The sequence below is a fragment of the Lolium rigidum genome, chromosome 2, assembly GCF_022539505.1.
Source record: "Lolium rigidum isolate FL_2022 chromosome 2, APGP_CSIRO_Lrig_0.1, whole genome shotgun sequence".
Taxonomy (NCBI): domain Eukaryota; kingdom Viridiplantae; phylum Streptophyta; class Magnoliopsida; order Poales; family Poaceae; genus Lolium; species Lolium rigidum.
This window is the reverse complement of record NC_061509.1, coordinates 211302345-211317094: the sequence shown is the minus strand read 5'-3', so window position 1 is coordinate 211317094 and position 14750 is coordinate 211302345. Positions and strand designations below refer to the sequence as shown.

The 14750-nt window shown below is 42.8% G+C and overlaps 1 protein-coding gene across 1 annotated transcript; it reads left to right on the top strand.

Moving 5' to 3' along the window:
* Positions 1–7647: 7647 nt before the first annotated feature.
* LOC124688062 (B3 domain-containing protein Os02g0683500-like) lies at positions 7648–9415 on the top strand. The gene has a single exon (XM_047221777.1). It carries the CDS (start codon positions 8035–8037, stop codon positions 9259–9261), a length of 1227 nt encoding a protein of 408 aa, XP_047077733.1. The 5' UTR covers positions 7648–8034; the 3' UTR covers positions 9262–9415.
* Positions 9416–14750: the final 5335 nt, after the last annotated feature.

Genomic DNA, 14750 nt, shown 5'->3' with positions numbered 1-14750 from the left:
GGCATGTTGGAGTGTCTTGATTCGTTCCACGGCAACGGCGCCCGAAAATCTTGATGGTGTTGTCGTGGAAGTTGGCAATCACGTTGGGTAACCCCAAGAGGAAGGTGTGATGAGCACAATAACAAGTTTTCCCTCAGTAAGAAACTAAGGTTTAATCGACCAGTAGGAGAAAGGCGTGACTTCTGAAGGTGTTGCTAGCTGACTATTGGTATGGCGCACTACCGACATCAGCAACAACGTGGAATCTGCACACAACACAACCAAAGTACTTTGCCCCAACCTACAGTGAGGTTGTCAATCTCACCGGTTTTGCTGAACACAAAGGATTAGACGTATCGAGTGGAAAGAGATGTTTGCAGTAATTAAAGAGAACAATTCTTGCAGTAAGTAAACAGAGCAGGATTGACGTGGATGAATTTATCAGTATAAAGGAAAGGACCAGGGTCCACAGTTCACTATAGGTGTCTCTCCATAAAGATAAATAACATGCTGGGTTAATAAATTACAGCTGGGCAATTGACAGAATAAATACCATAGATGACAAGATGATTACTATGAGATTCGTTTGGGAATTACAACATAATACATAGACCGTAATCCAACTGCGTCTATGACTAATAATCCATCTTACGGTTATTATCCGAACCCCTTCCAGTATTAAGTTGCATGCAACAGATTATCGCATTAAAAAATGTATGTAAAGTAAACAATAGAATTACCCTCGGATAAAACATCGTTGTTTTCTCCCTAGTAGCAAAAACACATCTATAATCTTAGAAGTTATTGTAACTCTTCCAAAAAACTAGAAGCATGAACCTACTATCGAGCATAAATACCCCCTCTTGGAGTCACAAGCATCTACTTGGCTAGAGTATCTACTAGCAACGGAGAGCATGCAAGATCACAAATAACATATGACAAGAATATATAATTGATCTCAACATAGTATTCAATATTCATCAGATCCAAGCAAACACAACATGTAGCATTACATAAGGATGATCTTGATCATGTAGGGCAGCTCACAAGATCTAAACATGAGGCACACATTGGAGAAGACAACCATCTAGCTACTGCTATGGACCCATAGTCCAGGGATGAACTACTCACGCATCACTTCGGAGGCGGGCATGGCGATGTAGATGCATCCGACGATGATTTCCCCCTCCGGCAGGGTGCCGGGAAGAGCTTCAGAACCCTCCCGAGCTAGGGTCTGCAATGGCGGCTGCGATGGAACTTTTCGTGGATGGAGGCTCATGTGTTTAGGTTTTTCCCGAGATCGTGAATAAATAGGCGGAAGGGAGAGGTCGGTGGAGGCCAGGGGGACCACACCACCCCTCGGCGTGGGCCTAGGCCTGGCCGCGCCAAGGCATGGCGTGGCCGCCCTGTGGCTCCTCTTCGACCCCCCTTTGGACTGTGTCTTTGTTACGGAATAATATTCACTTCGGCTTTCGTTTCGTCCAATTCCGAGAATATTTCCTGTACAACTTTTCTGAAATACAAAACAGCAGAAAACAAGAAACTCGCACTGTGGCATCTTGTTAATAGGTTAGTGCCAGAAAATGTATAAAAGTGCAATGAAGTATGAGCAAAACATATATAACTTGGTGTAAAACAAGCATGGAGCATTAAAAATTATAGATACGTTTGCAACGTATCAACTACCCTGCTGGTGGCGGGGATTTAGAAGAGCTGAGAGAAGCCAAGAACACTAGAATTTTATGGCGAAAGGAATTCATTGTGATTCCAAACTGGACGGCTCCAGCAAGGTCTCCGTCGCCTATCCCGTACTCTCCACCACGCCAGCATTCTCCACCGATGCAGTCGTCTCTAGTGCGTCAGTCGTCTCCGTCACCTCTCCTGTCTCCAGCGCGCCAGCCTTCTCCGCCCCCGCGCCAGCCTTCTTCGCCGCCGCAGCCCACTAAGTCTCAGAGCCAAAAGCGGAGCGCTCCGGCAATGAGTTGTAACCGATCACCCAAACACCGACAAGATCCCCTCCCAAGAGTACCTAAGGTTCCTCCCAAGAGACCTTACGACTATACATAAGAGGAAAATGCAAAATCGCAAAGACACAGTACATGAAAAAGAATTTTGGCAAGAAAAAGGCCGAGCCGCCTATACCTAAGGAAAAACTGATGAAAACATTGAAGAACCTTTATCAACCTGAGCCAAGTCTTTCATCAATAGCAAAGGAGCGGTCGAGAAGAAGTAAGGCAAAAGGGAAACCAGTTCCCCAACTTGGAGACCAGAAAAACTCGTGCCCCCCGCTCCAAGTGTATCCCAATGTCATAGACTACCTTGATCCGGAGCTGGTAGCACTATACAAAGATGAGGCAGATGCAGCCGGTAGAGTATTCCTGAGTACTTAAGCCGCGTCGAAATGCCCACGGGTGATGTCCAATTAGCATACAAGTACCAGTACGGGCAACCTCTTGTGAGACCTGAGAAGTTTCAGTATCTATCAACACAACTGCGAAAACTGCATAAGTGGTACTTGGATGCATATCAGGAAAGTCAGAACTGGATCATGCTGGAAATCAAAGATGAGAACTACGGGTGGAGATGACGTGATAAACATCGAATTTTTTGAATTATTTTGGTTATTAAAACAAGACGCCCTCGACAAATCTATGATGAGTGCCTATTGTTTGTAAGTATTATTTATGTAATTAAGTCTCTACCAGGGCTCATCCATTGCATGCATATAACTATACTCACAATATTATGCAGAATGAAGATCCAGGAATGCCGAATTGGACAAGTCTATGACATTGGGTTCGTTGACCCATATACCGTGCATGAGTATAGTGTCGTACGCCATTCCAAGGACATGAAGGATAACTTGGTATCGATGTTAAGGAAAAACTCACACAAAACGGAAATACTATTTCCTTACAACTTCTCGTGAGTGTTACTGTCTTGAACACATTAAATCTATTTTGCTTACTCCATGTTAAGTGTAATTGATGAGTTATGCATGTGCGCAAGTTTTACTTTATAATGCTAGTCATTGAACCTGATGCCGGAATAGTAGAAGTCATGGACTCGAAAAGTAAACACCTTGCGGTGTGGGGGGGACATGGCTGATATGCTCTAGAGGGCTTGAAAACGGTTCACCAAGAAGGCTCCGGGTGTGTGGAAAAAAGAGCATGAACTTAGACCTATACCTGTAAGTACTACTAGCTAGGCCCGCACATCTCTTTGATTCTAGTTTCAATACCATTACCATTCTTGATTATTATTTTGATTGAACTATGTTCTCGTAAAGTGCTTGATGCAAGTAGACGGAAATAGTTTATGTGGATTCTACGTTTGCAAGTTCATTCGCGAGACGACCCACGAGAGGGGGGGAATTTTAGATCAACTTGAAGTACGTAGACAACATTCATAATTTTATTTTATCACCATCGATCAATTGTGTTGTGCTTAATTCATATATACCAGCACTAATTTACAACCGGTTGGAGAATAATATTCTGAGCACCGACTTAAACTTTCCTGGACACGGGATTGAACTTCTCAGATAGCAGAGTGGAACTATCTGCCAGAACTTCCTCGAACTTTCCTTTTTTTCAGATCTATTGATTATACTTCGTGTTTCTCAACCGTTTGCTAGAATTGTGCAAGTGAATACCGTTGGATAGATAAAAAAAAACCGCAACTTTTTCATGTCCAAAGTTTTCGCAGATTTTATACAGTTTAATTTAATTTTTGAAATTCAAAAACTTTCTATATGTCCAGAAAACGAACTTTTACTTCGATTTTCGAATACCTTATCCAAATTTTGCAAATAATATACCGTTGGATAGATAATGCAATTTCGCAACTTTTTCATGTTTTGAGTTTTTTCATATTCCTCATAGTTTTGAAGTAATTTTCAAAATACTGAAATCCGGACGTATAAAAAAATGAGCGGACAGTAATTTGGGCAATTTGCTTCAACCGTTTGTCGGAAAGATGCAAATGATATGGCGTTTGAAAGCTATGAATAAGGTGCAACCTTTTCATTTACATTGTATTCTCTAATTCCTTACGGTTCGAGATGATAGTTCATTACTATCCGCCCGTTTGCGTTAACACACACCAAATGATTTTCCCAAAAATACCAAATGGTATATTCAAACGGAGCAATTGATATACCATTGGAAACACATAAACAAGGTGTATATTTGTGTATCTAACATTTTCCCAAATCCATACAGAGCCAAACTAATTTTGAAAGTTTGAAAATCACATCTCTCGTGTTCTTTGAGAGATAACGGCTTCAATTAATGGATTAGATTCGTTGATTTGTTGTGAAATGCAATAGATAGTCAAATTAAACACATACTCTGCTGGGAAAATCTATAGAGACGACCTAAAAAACAATAGAGGTCGAACCTTTTCACATTCCCCGTAGACAGGACACATGAATACACACATTAAACATTCATAACTCTTTAGTTTGGTCGGAAGAATGAAGGTACAATAAACAACCTTAATTAACGTGGAAACCTCTTTGAAAAACACATCATGTGAGTAGGTGGGCATATGTAATTTCAACATATTTTTGCAAATTTTCAATGGAAAATAGGTGTTTCATAGTTCCCATAGCAAAATAATTGCACACAAGACGAGTGTAGTCTGCTAATAAGCAAGTTGGTGCTAGATATCCCTTGTGTTTAACCAGTCTGTAAGTAGCAACCAACATAAAACCGTGTGTTTCTTTTGGCACCATGATTTCCATAATCATGTTAAAGAAGATTTGGCATACATGTGTTCTTAAAGTGATAATAGGCTTTGTCTACTGAGACTTTATGTCTCCACTTGTAAGCCAAACATCATTTCCATCATCATGCACTTTTCTCGAAGTGGAACTTCCATGTCTAGGTATTCCTGACAAGCTATCTCAAATAGAGACAATTGAAACAAATCCAACTGTGAATCATGTTCAAAGGCCACCTTGCTGGAAAGTTGGTCATTGTTGGCATGTGTGTGCATCTAAGAAATCATTGTTTTCTAATTTCTATCTTGCCAAGTATGTTGCTAGAGCATGATGGATGAACCACTCCGAAGAGAAGAAACAACTAGCTGCCTAAAATTATGGAGCAACTTCAGATAATATCTCAACCAAAATGAGCAATATGAAATCTTAGTTGGTGGAAAGAATGTGGCATAATATTTCTCCCAAATAAGATGAAAACATGGGATATCTTCATGGTTATTAAACTTACCTAGATGTTTTGTTGGCAAGCAATCATTCTGCAATTTTGAATCAATGAGTCCTAGTTCTCCTCTGTTTTTTGGGCTGGCAAACAATTCTCCAGGTTTGAACCATTTAATTTAGAGCTAGAGGGAGTATTATTTTAATCATCTAGTTTGACCCATTTAGTCTGGCCTCTTTTTTGCCAAAACAACATTTGTTTATTGACCACAAAGCTTTGGGGTTCTCTTAATTTTATTATGAATTTACACTCTCTTGTGGAAAGGTTTCTAGTATTTTCCAAAAAAAAACACGATCTAGTTAAGATTATTAGCATCCTCAACTGTGCTTCTCAATTCCATATGTCATTTCGCCCATGTCTTCAAAGCACCTCTCAATGACATTAATTTAACATGGATTCCTTTTGGCTCATCTTGGAAAACCATAGTTTCATTACAAACAGATTCTATTAGTGGAAAAAGAAGCATCATATTCCATCCAAAAGTTCTCAAATCTGAAGATTTTCAGATTTAGGAATATTTGTCTGAATGGAAACAACATATGGGATATGATCTAAACTTGTCATAGCCATTGGATAAGATATTGTATTGCAAAAGACAGGGTCTATCTCTATGATGTGAAGAACCAATCAAGCCTTTGTAAAAGAGGATCTTGTTGCATGTTGCTCCGGGTGAAAAGCCAATCTTTAAACGGAAAATTTGATCTTGGATGCATACGCTTCTGCCACCAGAAAAACCATTTCAAAATGTCAAAAGATATCCGGATAAAAGTTTCGCGTGTACATCTTTGACATTCTATGTGTGCACGCCAAGTTTTGCACAAAACTGGTATTTTTCGTGTCTTATGTGAAAAAGATAAAGAAATATCTCGTGAAGACCCTTTTTAGCACCGAATTTTGTCTTTTTACACACGACACTCAAAATATTGATTTTACGTGAAACAAATTTGCAAGCACATATAACGTAGAGGCATACGTGCGTCGTTTTTTGTCTAATTTTTTTGACATTATGAAATGTGTTTAATACTCAATTCAAAAACAGGAGCATATGCTCATGGATTCAAAAACGTCTGTTTGTTTTTCAATGGAATTTGAACTAGTACAAGAATAGATAAGGCTTCATTGGACTTGAAAATGTTGTTCATATTTTCTCCTGCCTTGTTTTTTTTTTGTTGCAATTGATCTTATGAGATTAAAGCATCCAACTAACAACCTGATGGCATTTTATGCCCTTATCATGCTGACAAGGTCCTTTGCAGATAGGATATGATTAATGATTCAGATGATTTAAGTTGCACAAAATTCTACGGAAAGAGCATATTCATTTTGAGAAGACGGGGTTCCTTCAAAGACATAACTGCTCCGTACGCGTTTAATTAAGATCCGTCCAAACTTCCCCAGAGAAGGATGATTCAAACCTTTGAGAGTAAAAGTTTCTGATAAAAGCAATGTCCACTCAAGAGTCATTCGACTTCATGGAGATGTAAGGTAAACCTAGAGTTGTTAATGGACAATGTTTAAAGCTTTCATAATCCAAAAATTCTATTTTAGCTCCTCGTAATTGTTTTTCGTGTCGTCAAAAAACCAACAAGAATCTCGTAGCTGCTTGTTTCTCCATCACAAAATTTCATTTTGATTCTTTCCGAAAGGTATCCATATATCGATCGCAACGTGTTGGCCAATGATAAGCTAGCATCCTTTATGGTCTTTAAATACCATTGAGCTAGGCAGGGGAGATCCTGATTTCACACATCATGCAATTATTATGAGAAAATCCCCTCGATGGATCGACGGGAACGTACCGGGAGGACCAACCTATGAACTTGCCTACACCAAGCTACGGCCGTAGCTGCAGGGACGCGCGCCGTAGGCAGGCGTGTTAGTGATATTTGATGTATACGTATACCCGTATGGTGACAAGGACGAGCTCACATGAGCCCAACCGAGAGCGATGCATGGGCCCCCACCAGTGTCTTCTCCTTTATAAAGCTACACACTACGTTCTACAGTACGCCCTCAACTTTTTCCAGCTCTTTCTATAGCTCCGTCTGTAAACCTTGCAAACAAGGAGAAAAGAAAATAAAGGGCAAGGAAAAAAATGCCAAACTAGACGAAATAAAACTCCTGGGAAGAAAAGGAGCATAAGCTAGAGAGTACACGGCAGAGGGGAAAGTGGTGAGGCGAGAGAAACCAGGATGACTCGCCTCACTTCACTGAGCTAGCTACCGCTTCCACTAGCTGGTGGATTTCAAAGGAATCTTGTAGCAGAGCTAGGGCAGCTCAGTCTCCTCTTCCCTCGCGGGAGGATCGAGCTGCAGCGGCCAGGCCAGCCACAAATATTAGCCACACCCACCAACCTCACCGTCTCCATCGATCCATATTGCCGGCCATCCCCGTCCTCCCTGCTGCCACATCCCCAAAGCGAGCTAGGCGTGCACAGCGCGTCAATGCATGATGGCCTAATTCATTCCCCTCGCTGCGAAACAAAGGCTCCAGATCGATCGATGTAGAAATCCATATATAGGAGGGAAAAAACAATACATACACGCATACATAGGTAGATCCCCAACCTAGCTACCTACAGGCTAGAGCTTCCGCGGCAGTGTCTATTCTCGAGCACCAGGCCAAGCTGCTGCTCTCTGCACAAGGCAAAGAGGGGGAACAAGTAGAAGGATCCAGGATTGCTGCTCTCTCCTCTCCACTCCGATTGGAAGAGCAAAGAAGCTGCTTCTCTTTCGGTTGCTTTTTCTTCTTCCGAAGATCTACCATTCCTCCGATCCAGAGGATATATGTCCCTGTAATCCTCGCTCGGGAGCAAGCACTTGCTGCATCGATGGAGTTCAACGCCACAAGCAGTAGGTTTTCTAAAGGGGAGGAGGAGCAGGAGGAAGAGCAAGAAGAGGAGGTATCATTGCGTGAGATCCCGTTCATGACGGCCACGCCCACGGCCGACGCCGCAGCATCTTCTGCGTCCGCATCGGCCTCTGCGTCTGCCGCGTCAGGAAGCAGCCCTCCCTCTCGATCCGGAGACGGCGCCGGAGCCTCGGGGAGCGGCGGCGGAGGCGACGTGGCCGCGGAACCGGTGGAGAAGGAGCACATGTTCGACAAGGTCGTGACGCCGAGCGACGTGGGGAAGCTCAACCGGCTGGTGATCCCGAAGCAGTACGCGGAGAAGTACTTCCCGCTGGACTCGGCGGCCAACGAGAAGGGCCTACTGCTCAACTTCGAGGACAGCGCCGGCAAGCCCTGGCGCTTCCGCTACTCCTACTGGAACAGCAGCCAGAGCTACGTCATGACCAAGGGCTGGAGCCGCTTCGTCAAGGAGAAGCGCCTCGACGCCGGCGACACCGTCTCCTTCTCCCGCGGCGCCGCCGCCAGCGCGCGCCACCGCCTCTTCATCGACTGGAAGCGCCGCGCCGACACCCGGGACCCTCTCCGCTTCCCAGGCCGTCTCCCGCTCCCCATGATGCCGCTCACCTCGCACTACAGCCCGTGGGGCTTTGGCGCCGCTGCCGGCGGCGGCAGAGGGTTCTTCATACCGCCATCGCCGCCTGCCACGCTCTTCGAGCACCGCCTGCGCCAGGGCTACGATTTCCGCGGCATGAGCCCCGCTGGCATGGGGAGGCAGCTCCTCCTCTTCGGCTCCCCCTCCAGGATGCCGCAGCACGCCCCGCTCCTGCCACGTGCGCCACCTCCGCCGTCGCTGCACTACACAGCGCAGCAACAGCAAGGCATCGGCATCGTAACCACCGGTTCCCCGGTGGTGCTCGACTCGGTGCCACTGCCAATCATCGACAGCCCCACGACGACGGCCACGAAGAAGCGCGTGAGGCTCTTCGGCGTGAACCTCGACAACCCGGGGTATAGCGGAGATGACGGCGGCGGCGAGTCGAGCAACTACGGCAGCGCATCGCAGATGCCCGCATCGGCATGGCGGCCGAGGGATCCCACGCTGAGGCTGCTGGAATGTCCTTCGCACGGTGCAGATCAAGCCTCGTCTCCGTCGTCTTCCTCGTCATCCAAGAGGGAGGCGCATTCGGCCTTGGATCTCGATCTGTGACCTAAACAGAGGAATACAAAAGGAAAGCTCAATCTCTTCTGTTTGTTCTCGTCATCTCACTTGTCATGTGGTTCAGTTATAACCTTTTGATGATAGCGGCAGTTAGGATTTGACATTTGCCCCACTTTTTGGCACTTGAATTTTTTATGTTAGTTTGAGACGTACGTCATAAAGATATTGAAAATTTTCGTGTTTTTCTGCCAAATCCGTCTCATGTTCTTCAGCATTCCCCTCTCAACTTAATTTTGCATCACATTACAATTGTTCTCCGTACTTCCTCCTCGAAACAAGCTTTCGCCCCTGCTCTCCGAGATGATTTACTACTAGTAAAATCACTTCACCTACATGTGATAACATATGTATGTGAATTTGTTCATACTACTTCATAGTCTCCTACCATGCATCTTCCAGGATTTGGATACATGGAAAGGCAGCAACTTGAATTTCCATGCATCATACACTGTTATGTCTATATATGTGTGAACTGATGTTCATACTTTTTTTTACGGGGAATTTGTTCATACTTCATATGTAGTCCCCTACAAGCATTTTTTTTCGATAATGGGCGCTTTATTATTACACAAAAGAAGAATTACACCTGGCCTCTCCTACAAACATTTGGATACATGGAAAGGCAGGCCACCTTAATTTCCCTGCATCATATGTCTACAATGTCTGTATGTGAACTGATATTCTGCTAGATCATCAAAGGCCGGCTGGCCGGGAGCACAGTTGATCAGTACCTGGATATATGGCGCATTAACCTCTCATGCAGCAGTAAGTCAGCAGCAAGAGAGACAAGTCCGAAGCAGCGACATTACATTTTCGCAGGTCAGATCTTAAACACATATTCCGTTCTTTACTGCACATGACCTCATAGTTACGGGAGGAAGGAAGGTCTGCACATTCCTTTTATTTCGCCTTTCTGCCTCCGCCTCTTTCTACAAACTACAGTACCACACTGTTCTTCCTCTGTGTACCACATGTAGATGCATGTGTATCATACTCGTTCGTACGCACGTACCGGTATCGATCTCGTACGTACGTATATTGAATTTACCAGGGAGGCAGAGGGAACACGGATTTAAACTCATGGGCGGAGTGGGCCAAATCACGTATAGTTTGGATTGTCTGGGCCTTGGGAGGGCATGCAATGCAATGCATATGCACACAGTCCAAGAGATCTTTATGGTCGTGGCAGTCTGTAAAGAGGGGGCACTGGCCATAACTTCTTTGTACGACTGCTGGGAATTTATGGGGGACCTCAGCTCGATCGGTACGAACACCTCACTGTTGCTACTCCAACTGCAACAGTGAGCAGATGTACGCTTGTTGCCGGTGGCAGCAGCTGCTAGAGCTTCCTCTTCTTCCTGTGGTTAGTGTTAGCTACGATCGATGATCCATCTCAGCAATGCTCCATCGAGTCCTTTTTTTTCTTTTTCACTGCGTTGGGTAGCTAGGACGACTGCACGGTGTGTGGATGTGTGCAGGGCGTGATGGCCGATGGGAGCAAAGGGGACGACCCTAGCCGGCCTAGGTAACGTGACCATAACTGGCAAGCTGTAGGAGGGGCGCAGTTTCTGTTGCGCTGGGAGGCTAGGGGAAAATTCAGAATAGATGGATCCATGATGGACATCCCAAGAATATCAAAGTACCTTTGGTTCATTGTAAGGTGGAAAGGGAAAGAGATGTCTGCAGGACACACACACACATACACACACACACAAGAGATGACTACACCGCAAAAGAATGGATAAGTGGGAGTAGAACCTCATACATGTAAGTTTCTGCATGCTCTTTCTTCCCTCTTATCATTTTAAATTCCATCCATGCTCAGTCCATGCACTACAGCCGTACCATCATCCATATGTTGTGCACTGTGTGTGCTTCTACTTGCTTCTTCTACTCATGGCTGCCGCCTAGCTAGGGTACGGCTAGGTTAGCTGCCATTCGGGGAAAGTTCCTTTTTAAGCTAAGAGAGCATGCATCTCCATAGCCTGAGACTGATCCTACATAGTAAAACAGGAAGCTGTAAGGGTATGATTCATGAGTACTACGTAGTTGACTAGCTAGGCACACAAAATATAGGTTCTTAATTACTAGTGAGAAACTCTTTGCCCCTTTTTTTCGAAAAGGGCAAATACCTCGGCCTCTACATCGAAGTGATAACTCTCCCTCTCTTACAGTCCTAGCTCCATCTTCAAACCTTATCTACCCTTAAGGCTAGATCTCTTCTTCTGCACATGATTCTATAGATGACAATAGGAAAAGGTACTAAAATGAACCAGCATATAGCAGCATAAACCATGCATGTGACTTAGCAGTAAAGACTTTCCAATTATATGATCCGAAAACATAGACAGTCGTGAGCCACACAAGCTACTGAGTGCAAGGTTTAAAATTGAGTGCAAGGTTCTTCTATGAAAACATAGGATTTAGCCTCATTGAAATATCGCTTTAAAATTGAGTGCAAGGTTCTCCTATGAAAAAAATCCTTAGGATTATAACACTACAAATCATATAACATTTCTATACAAATTTCTGAGTATTTATATCCTACCCAATTATTTGAAGAAATTTCCAGCTAGGCCTCAAGATTGCGGAGCAACAATCCACCAATATACAGAAATCCCTTATCATATTTATGTGTACATATGTATAAATACACATGCTTGCTAGCTGTTGTAATGACTAAATAACACATGGTCTATTGTTAGTTATCTAGAATGGAAATGCGTTTGTGACTGAAAACAACACTATCAGTCATTCTTAATTATATATAGACTGATAATAATATGATCTCCCGCAGCTTATGTCTAGTTATCATGCAATACACTTCTCCATTATAATTTATAAATGATCTTTAGGTCCTACATTATATTCCATCAGTCTGATCCATATACTATGTTATCTCAGCTGCAGAAACCTGTTCGAATTTGAATATTTCTTAGTGCTATGTGGAAAGGCACTACTAGTAATTTACAAGTTTAGACTTGAACTAACCATTGATACATACTTTTTGATTACCTGTAGAAGACTTATACAACGAAAAATGATTTTACCCCCCAATCATCCAGATTAGACCGCTAGCTTTGTTATGAACAGGCGAAATGACAACACATGTGCTTTACTCTGTCCTTATCTACTTGGTAGTACTAAGCTATCTGTTCCTTTTTTGTGTGGTGATAATAATTAAGCTATCTGGTTGTGACAACCAAATTAACAAGCCTTCATTCTACGTTGAAAAGGCTAAATACCTATCCCATGGGGGATGTTTCCTTGGGAATAATGAAGTTGGACTGATTAAAGATACGGTTGACCTGAAATATAGAAATCCCAGGACATGTTGTTAAATTGCCAGGTCACTCGCCCATATTTGATGTCATCTATGTGCAAACTGTATTGGGAGTATTGTTCAGATACCTAGCTAGCTAAGAGATATATGTATCATCAGTATTGCCATTCTTCTTGAGCAAGTTAGCCATCAATGGGCAAGTAGTCTGTTTCTCTTACTGCAAACAACTAACTCTAACTTATACTTAGCTGGTTGATGTACACCTTATGTGACCCATGAGTTGTAAAACTGAGCCTACGAACCTATGAATAATGAAATAAATGGTTGTGTGCATCGTTTCGATGCAGAGGCCGGGCTTCGCTCCCCATTTCGGAAAAAAAAACTTATCTCATATTTGAAGCACTGATACCCCACAGGCCAACTACTAACCAGTGATTTTTTCACAAAATAAATGTCATAGTATGTGTATCATGTGTGTTCACGACCTTGGACATCGGCATTATGTGTGTGGTGGTAAATCAATTTAAGAAGTGGGTATCTTTTTGCACTCTTCCTTGTTTACAATTATAGGGTGTATAATAAATGATTTTCAGACCCTTGAAACTAGACGATTTGCATATGTAGTCATCAATATGTAGAGGGTACATTTTGTAGAATTGAGATAGTAGAATATGAGCTATTTCATGTGAAATACCTACCAATGTGCAATTCATTCATGGCAAGTAAATCCTCGACACTGCAACATGGATCAGGTGGCTTGTTCGATTTCACTAAGCATGTTGCTCAATGCTCAATATGTAGTATTATGCGTGGACAGGAAAATTGGTGGAAGAAAAAAACTTAATATGCACAAGTATTATTAGATAGAAAATAAGAATGGGTTTCTGTGAGCTCAGCATTGTTTGCCCTCCCTTATATATTTAAATTAAGTGTGCAATCAAGGATTTGTATCTTTGACTTGTGAAATTTGTAAACGCATACATATTTGATTTGTTTGGTGAATGAAATATCAATATACTTTCATGAATTTTGTTCCAGAGTAACATAATTTATAATTTCTACTAGAATGCACATTACTCATAATTTAGTCCTCCAGCAATAGATGCGTGTTCATGCCATTAATTTGGGCTAGATTTTGAATTTTTATATGTGCACATATATTGTCAAGTATTCCCTCCTTGCCACAATGTAGTGCATATAAATTTTCCGAAAAGTGAAACGATATCAACTTTGACCAAGTTTTTTGAGAACCAAATGTATACAATATGAAAATACACATTGTGAGGAATCTAATGGTATTGCGTTGGTATTCTAGATGTTGATAGTTTGTTCTACATAGTTGGTCAAACTGTATGTCGTTTGACTTTTAAAAATTCTTATACGCACTACATTTTGGCGAGGGAGTAGTATATATGAGGGCATGGATGTGCTTTTTGAAGGGCATTGGCATATATTTTACGTTGACCTTTGTCTGAATAGGAGGGCCTTGTGTATGTACTAGTTCATACCATACCTAAAAACAGTATAAAAATATAAGGTGTTTTAGCATTGAAACTTGAAAGATCGTTACAGTAGTTCCAGCATTGAAAGCATGCGATGGAGAGAGCAAGAGAATCATAAGCTTATACATGCATGGCCATGGCCTCGTGGCAGCCAGATGCTTTCCTCATTGTTGTGAGGTTAATAATGCCCCGTACAGCATTTGGCGCTGTGCCTGTGCGGCTGCGCGGGAGCGTGCATGCGACTATATACGTACACGCGCCCCCCTGACGACTAGTCTTTTTTTCTGACCGGTGGCATGCATGAAATGCCTTTGAACTATGGCAGGTGCTGTGGCCCCACCTGAGAGCCGTGTCTCTTGTGTTGTATAACTTGTTGTAGCAACGGTACTGGCAATTTCCCAACAGTGTGGCTGCACCCAGCGTCAGCCTTTTCAGCTCTTGCATGCTCCTGTGTCACAGATAAGCAAGACATCATTGTATTCCAGTGAGTGATCATTAGACAGGATGTTATTGTAGCTCTAGGAAGCAGCACACTACTTTTCTTTTTGGAAACTGAGCCAAAAGCTTTGCATCATCAAATTAGTTAAGAAGTGTTTAGGGAACAACTGAAGGAAAAGAAGAAATGTTCCTAAAAACTCGTGTGTTTCGCTCGTTCCAAATATCCCAAGAAATAATAAAAAAAAAAGGTGAAG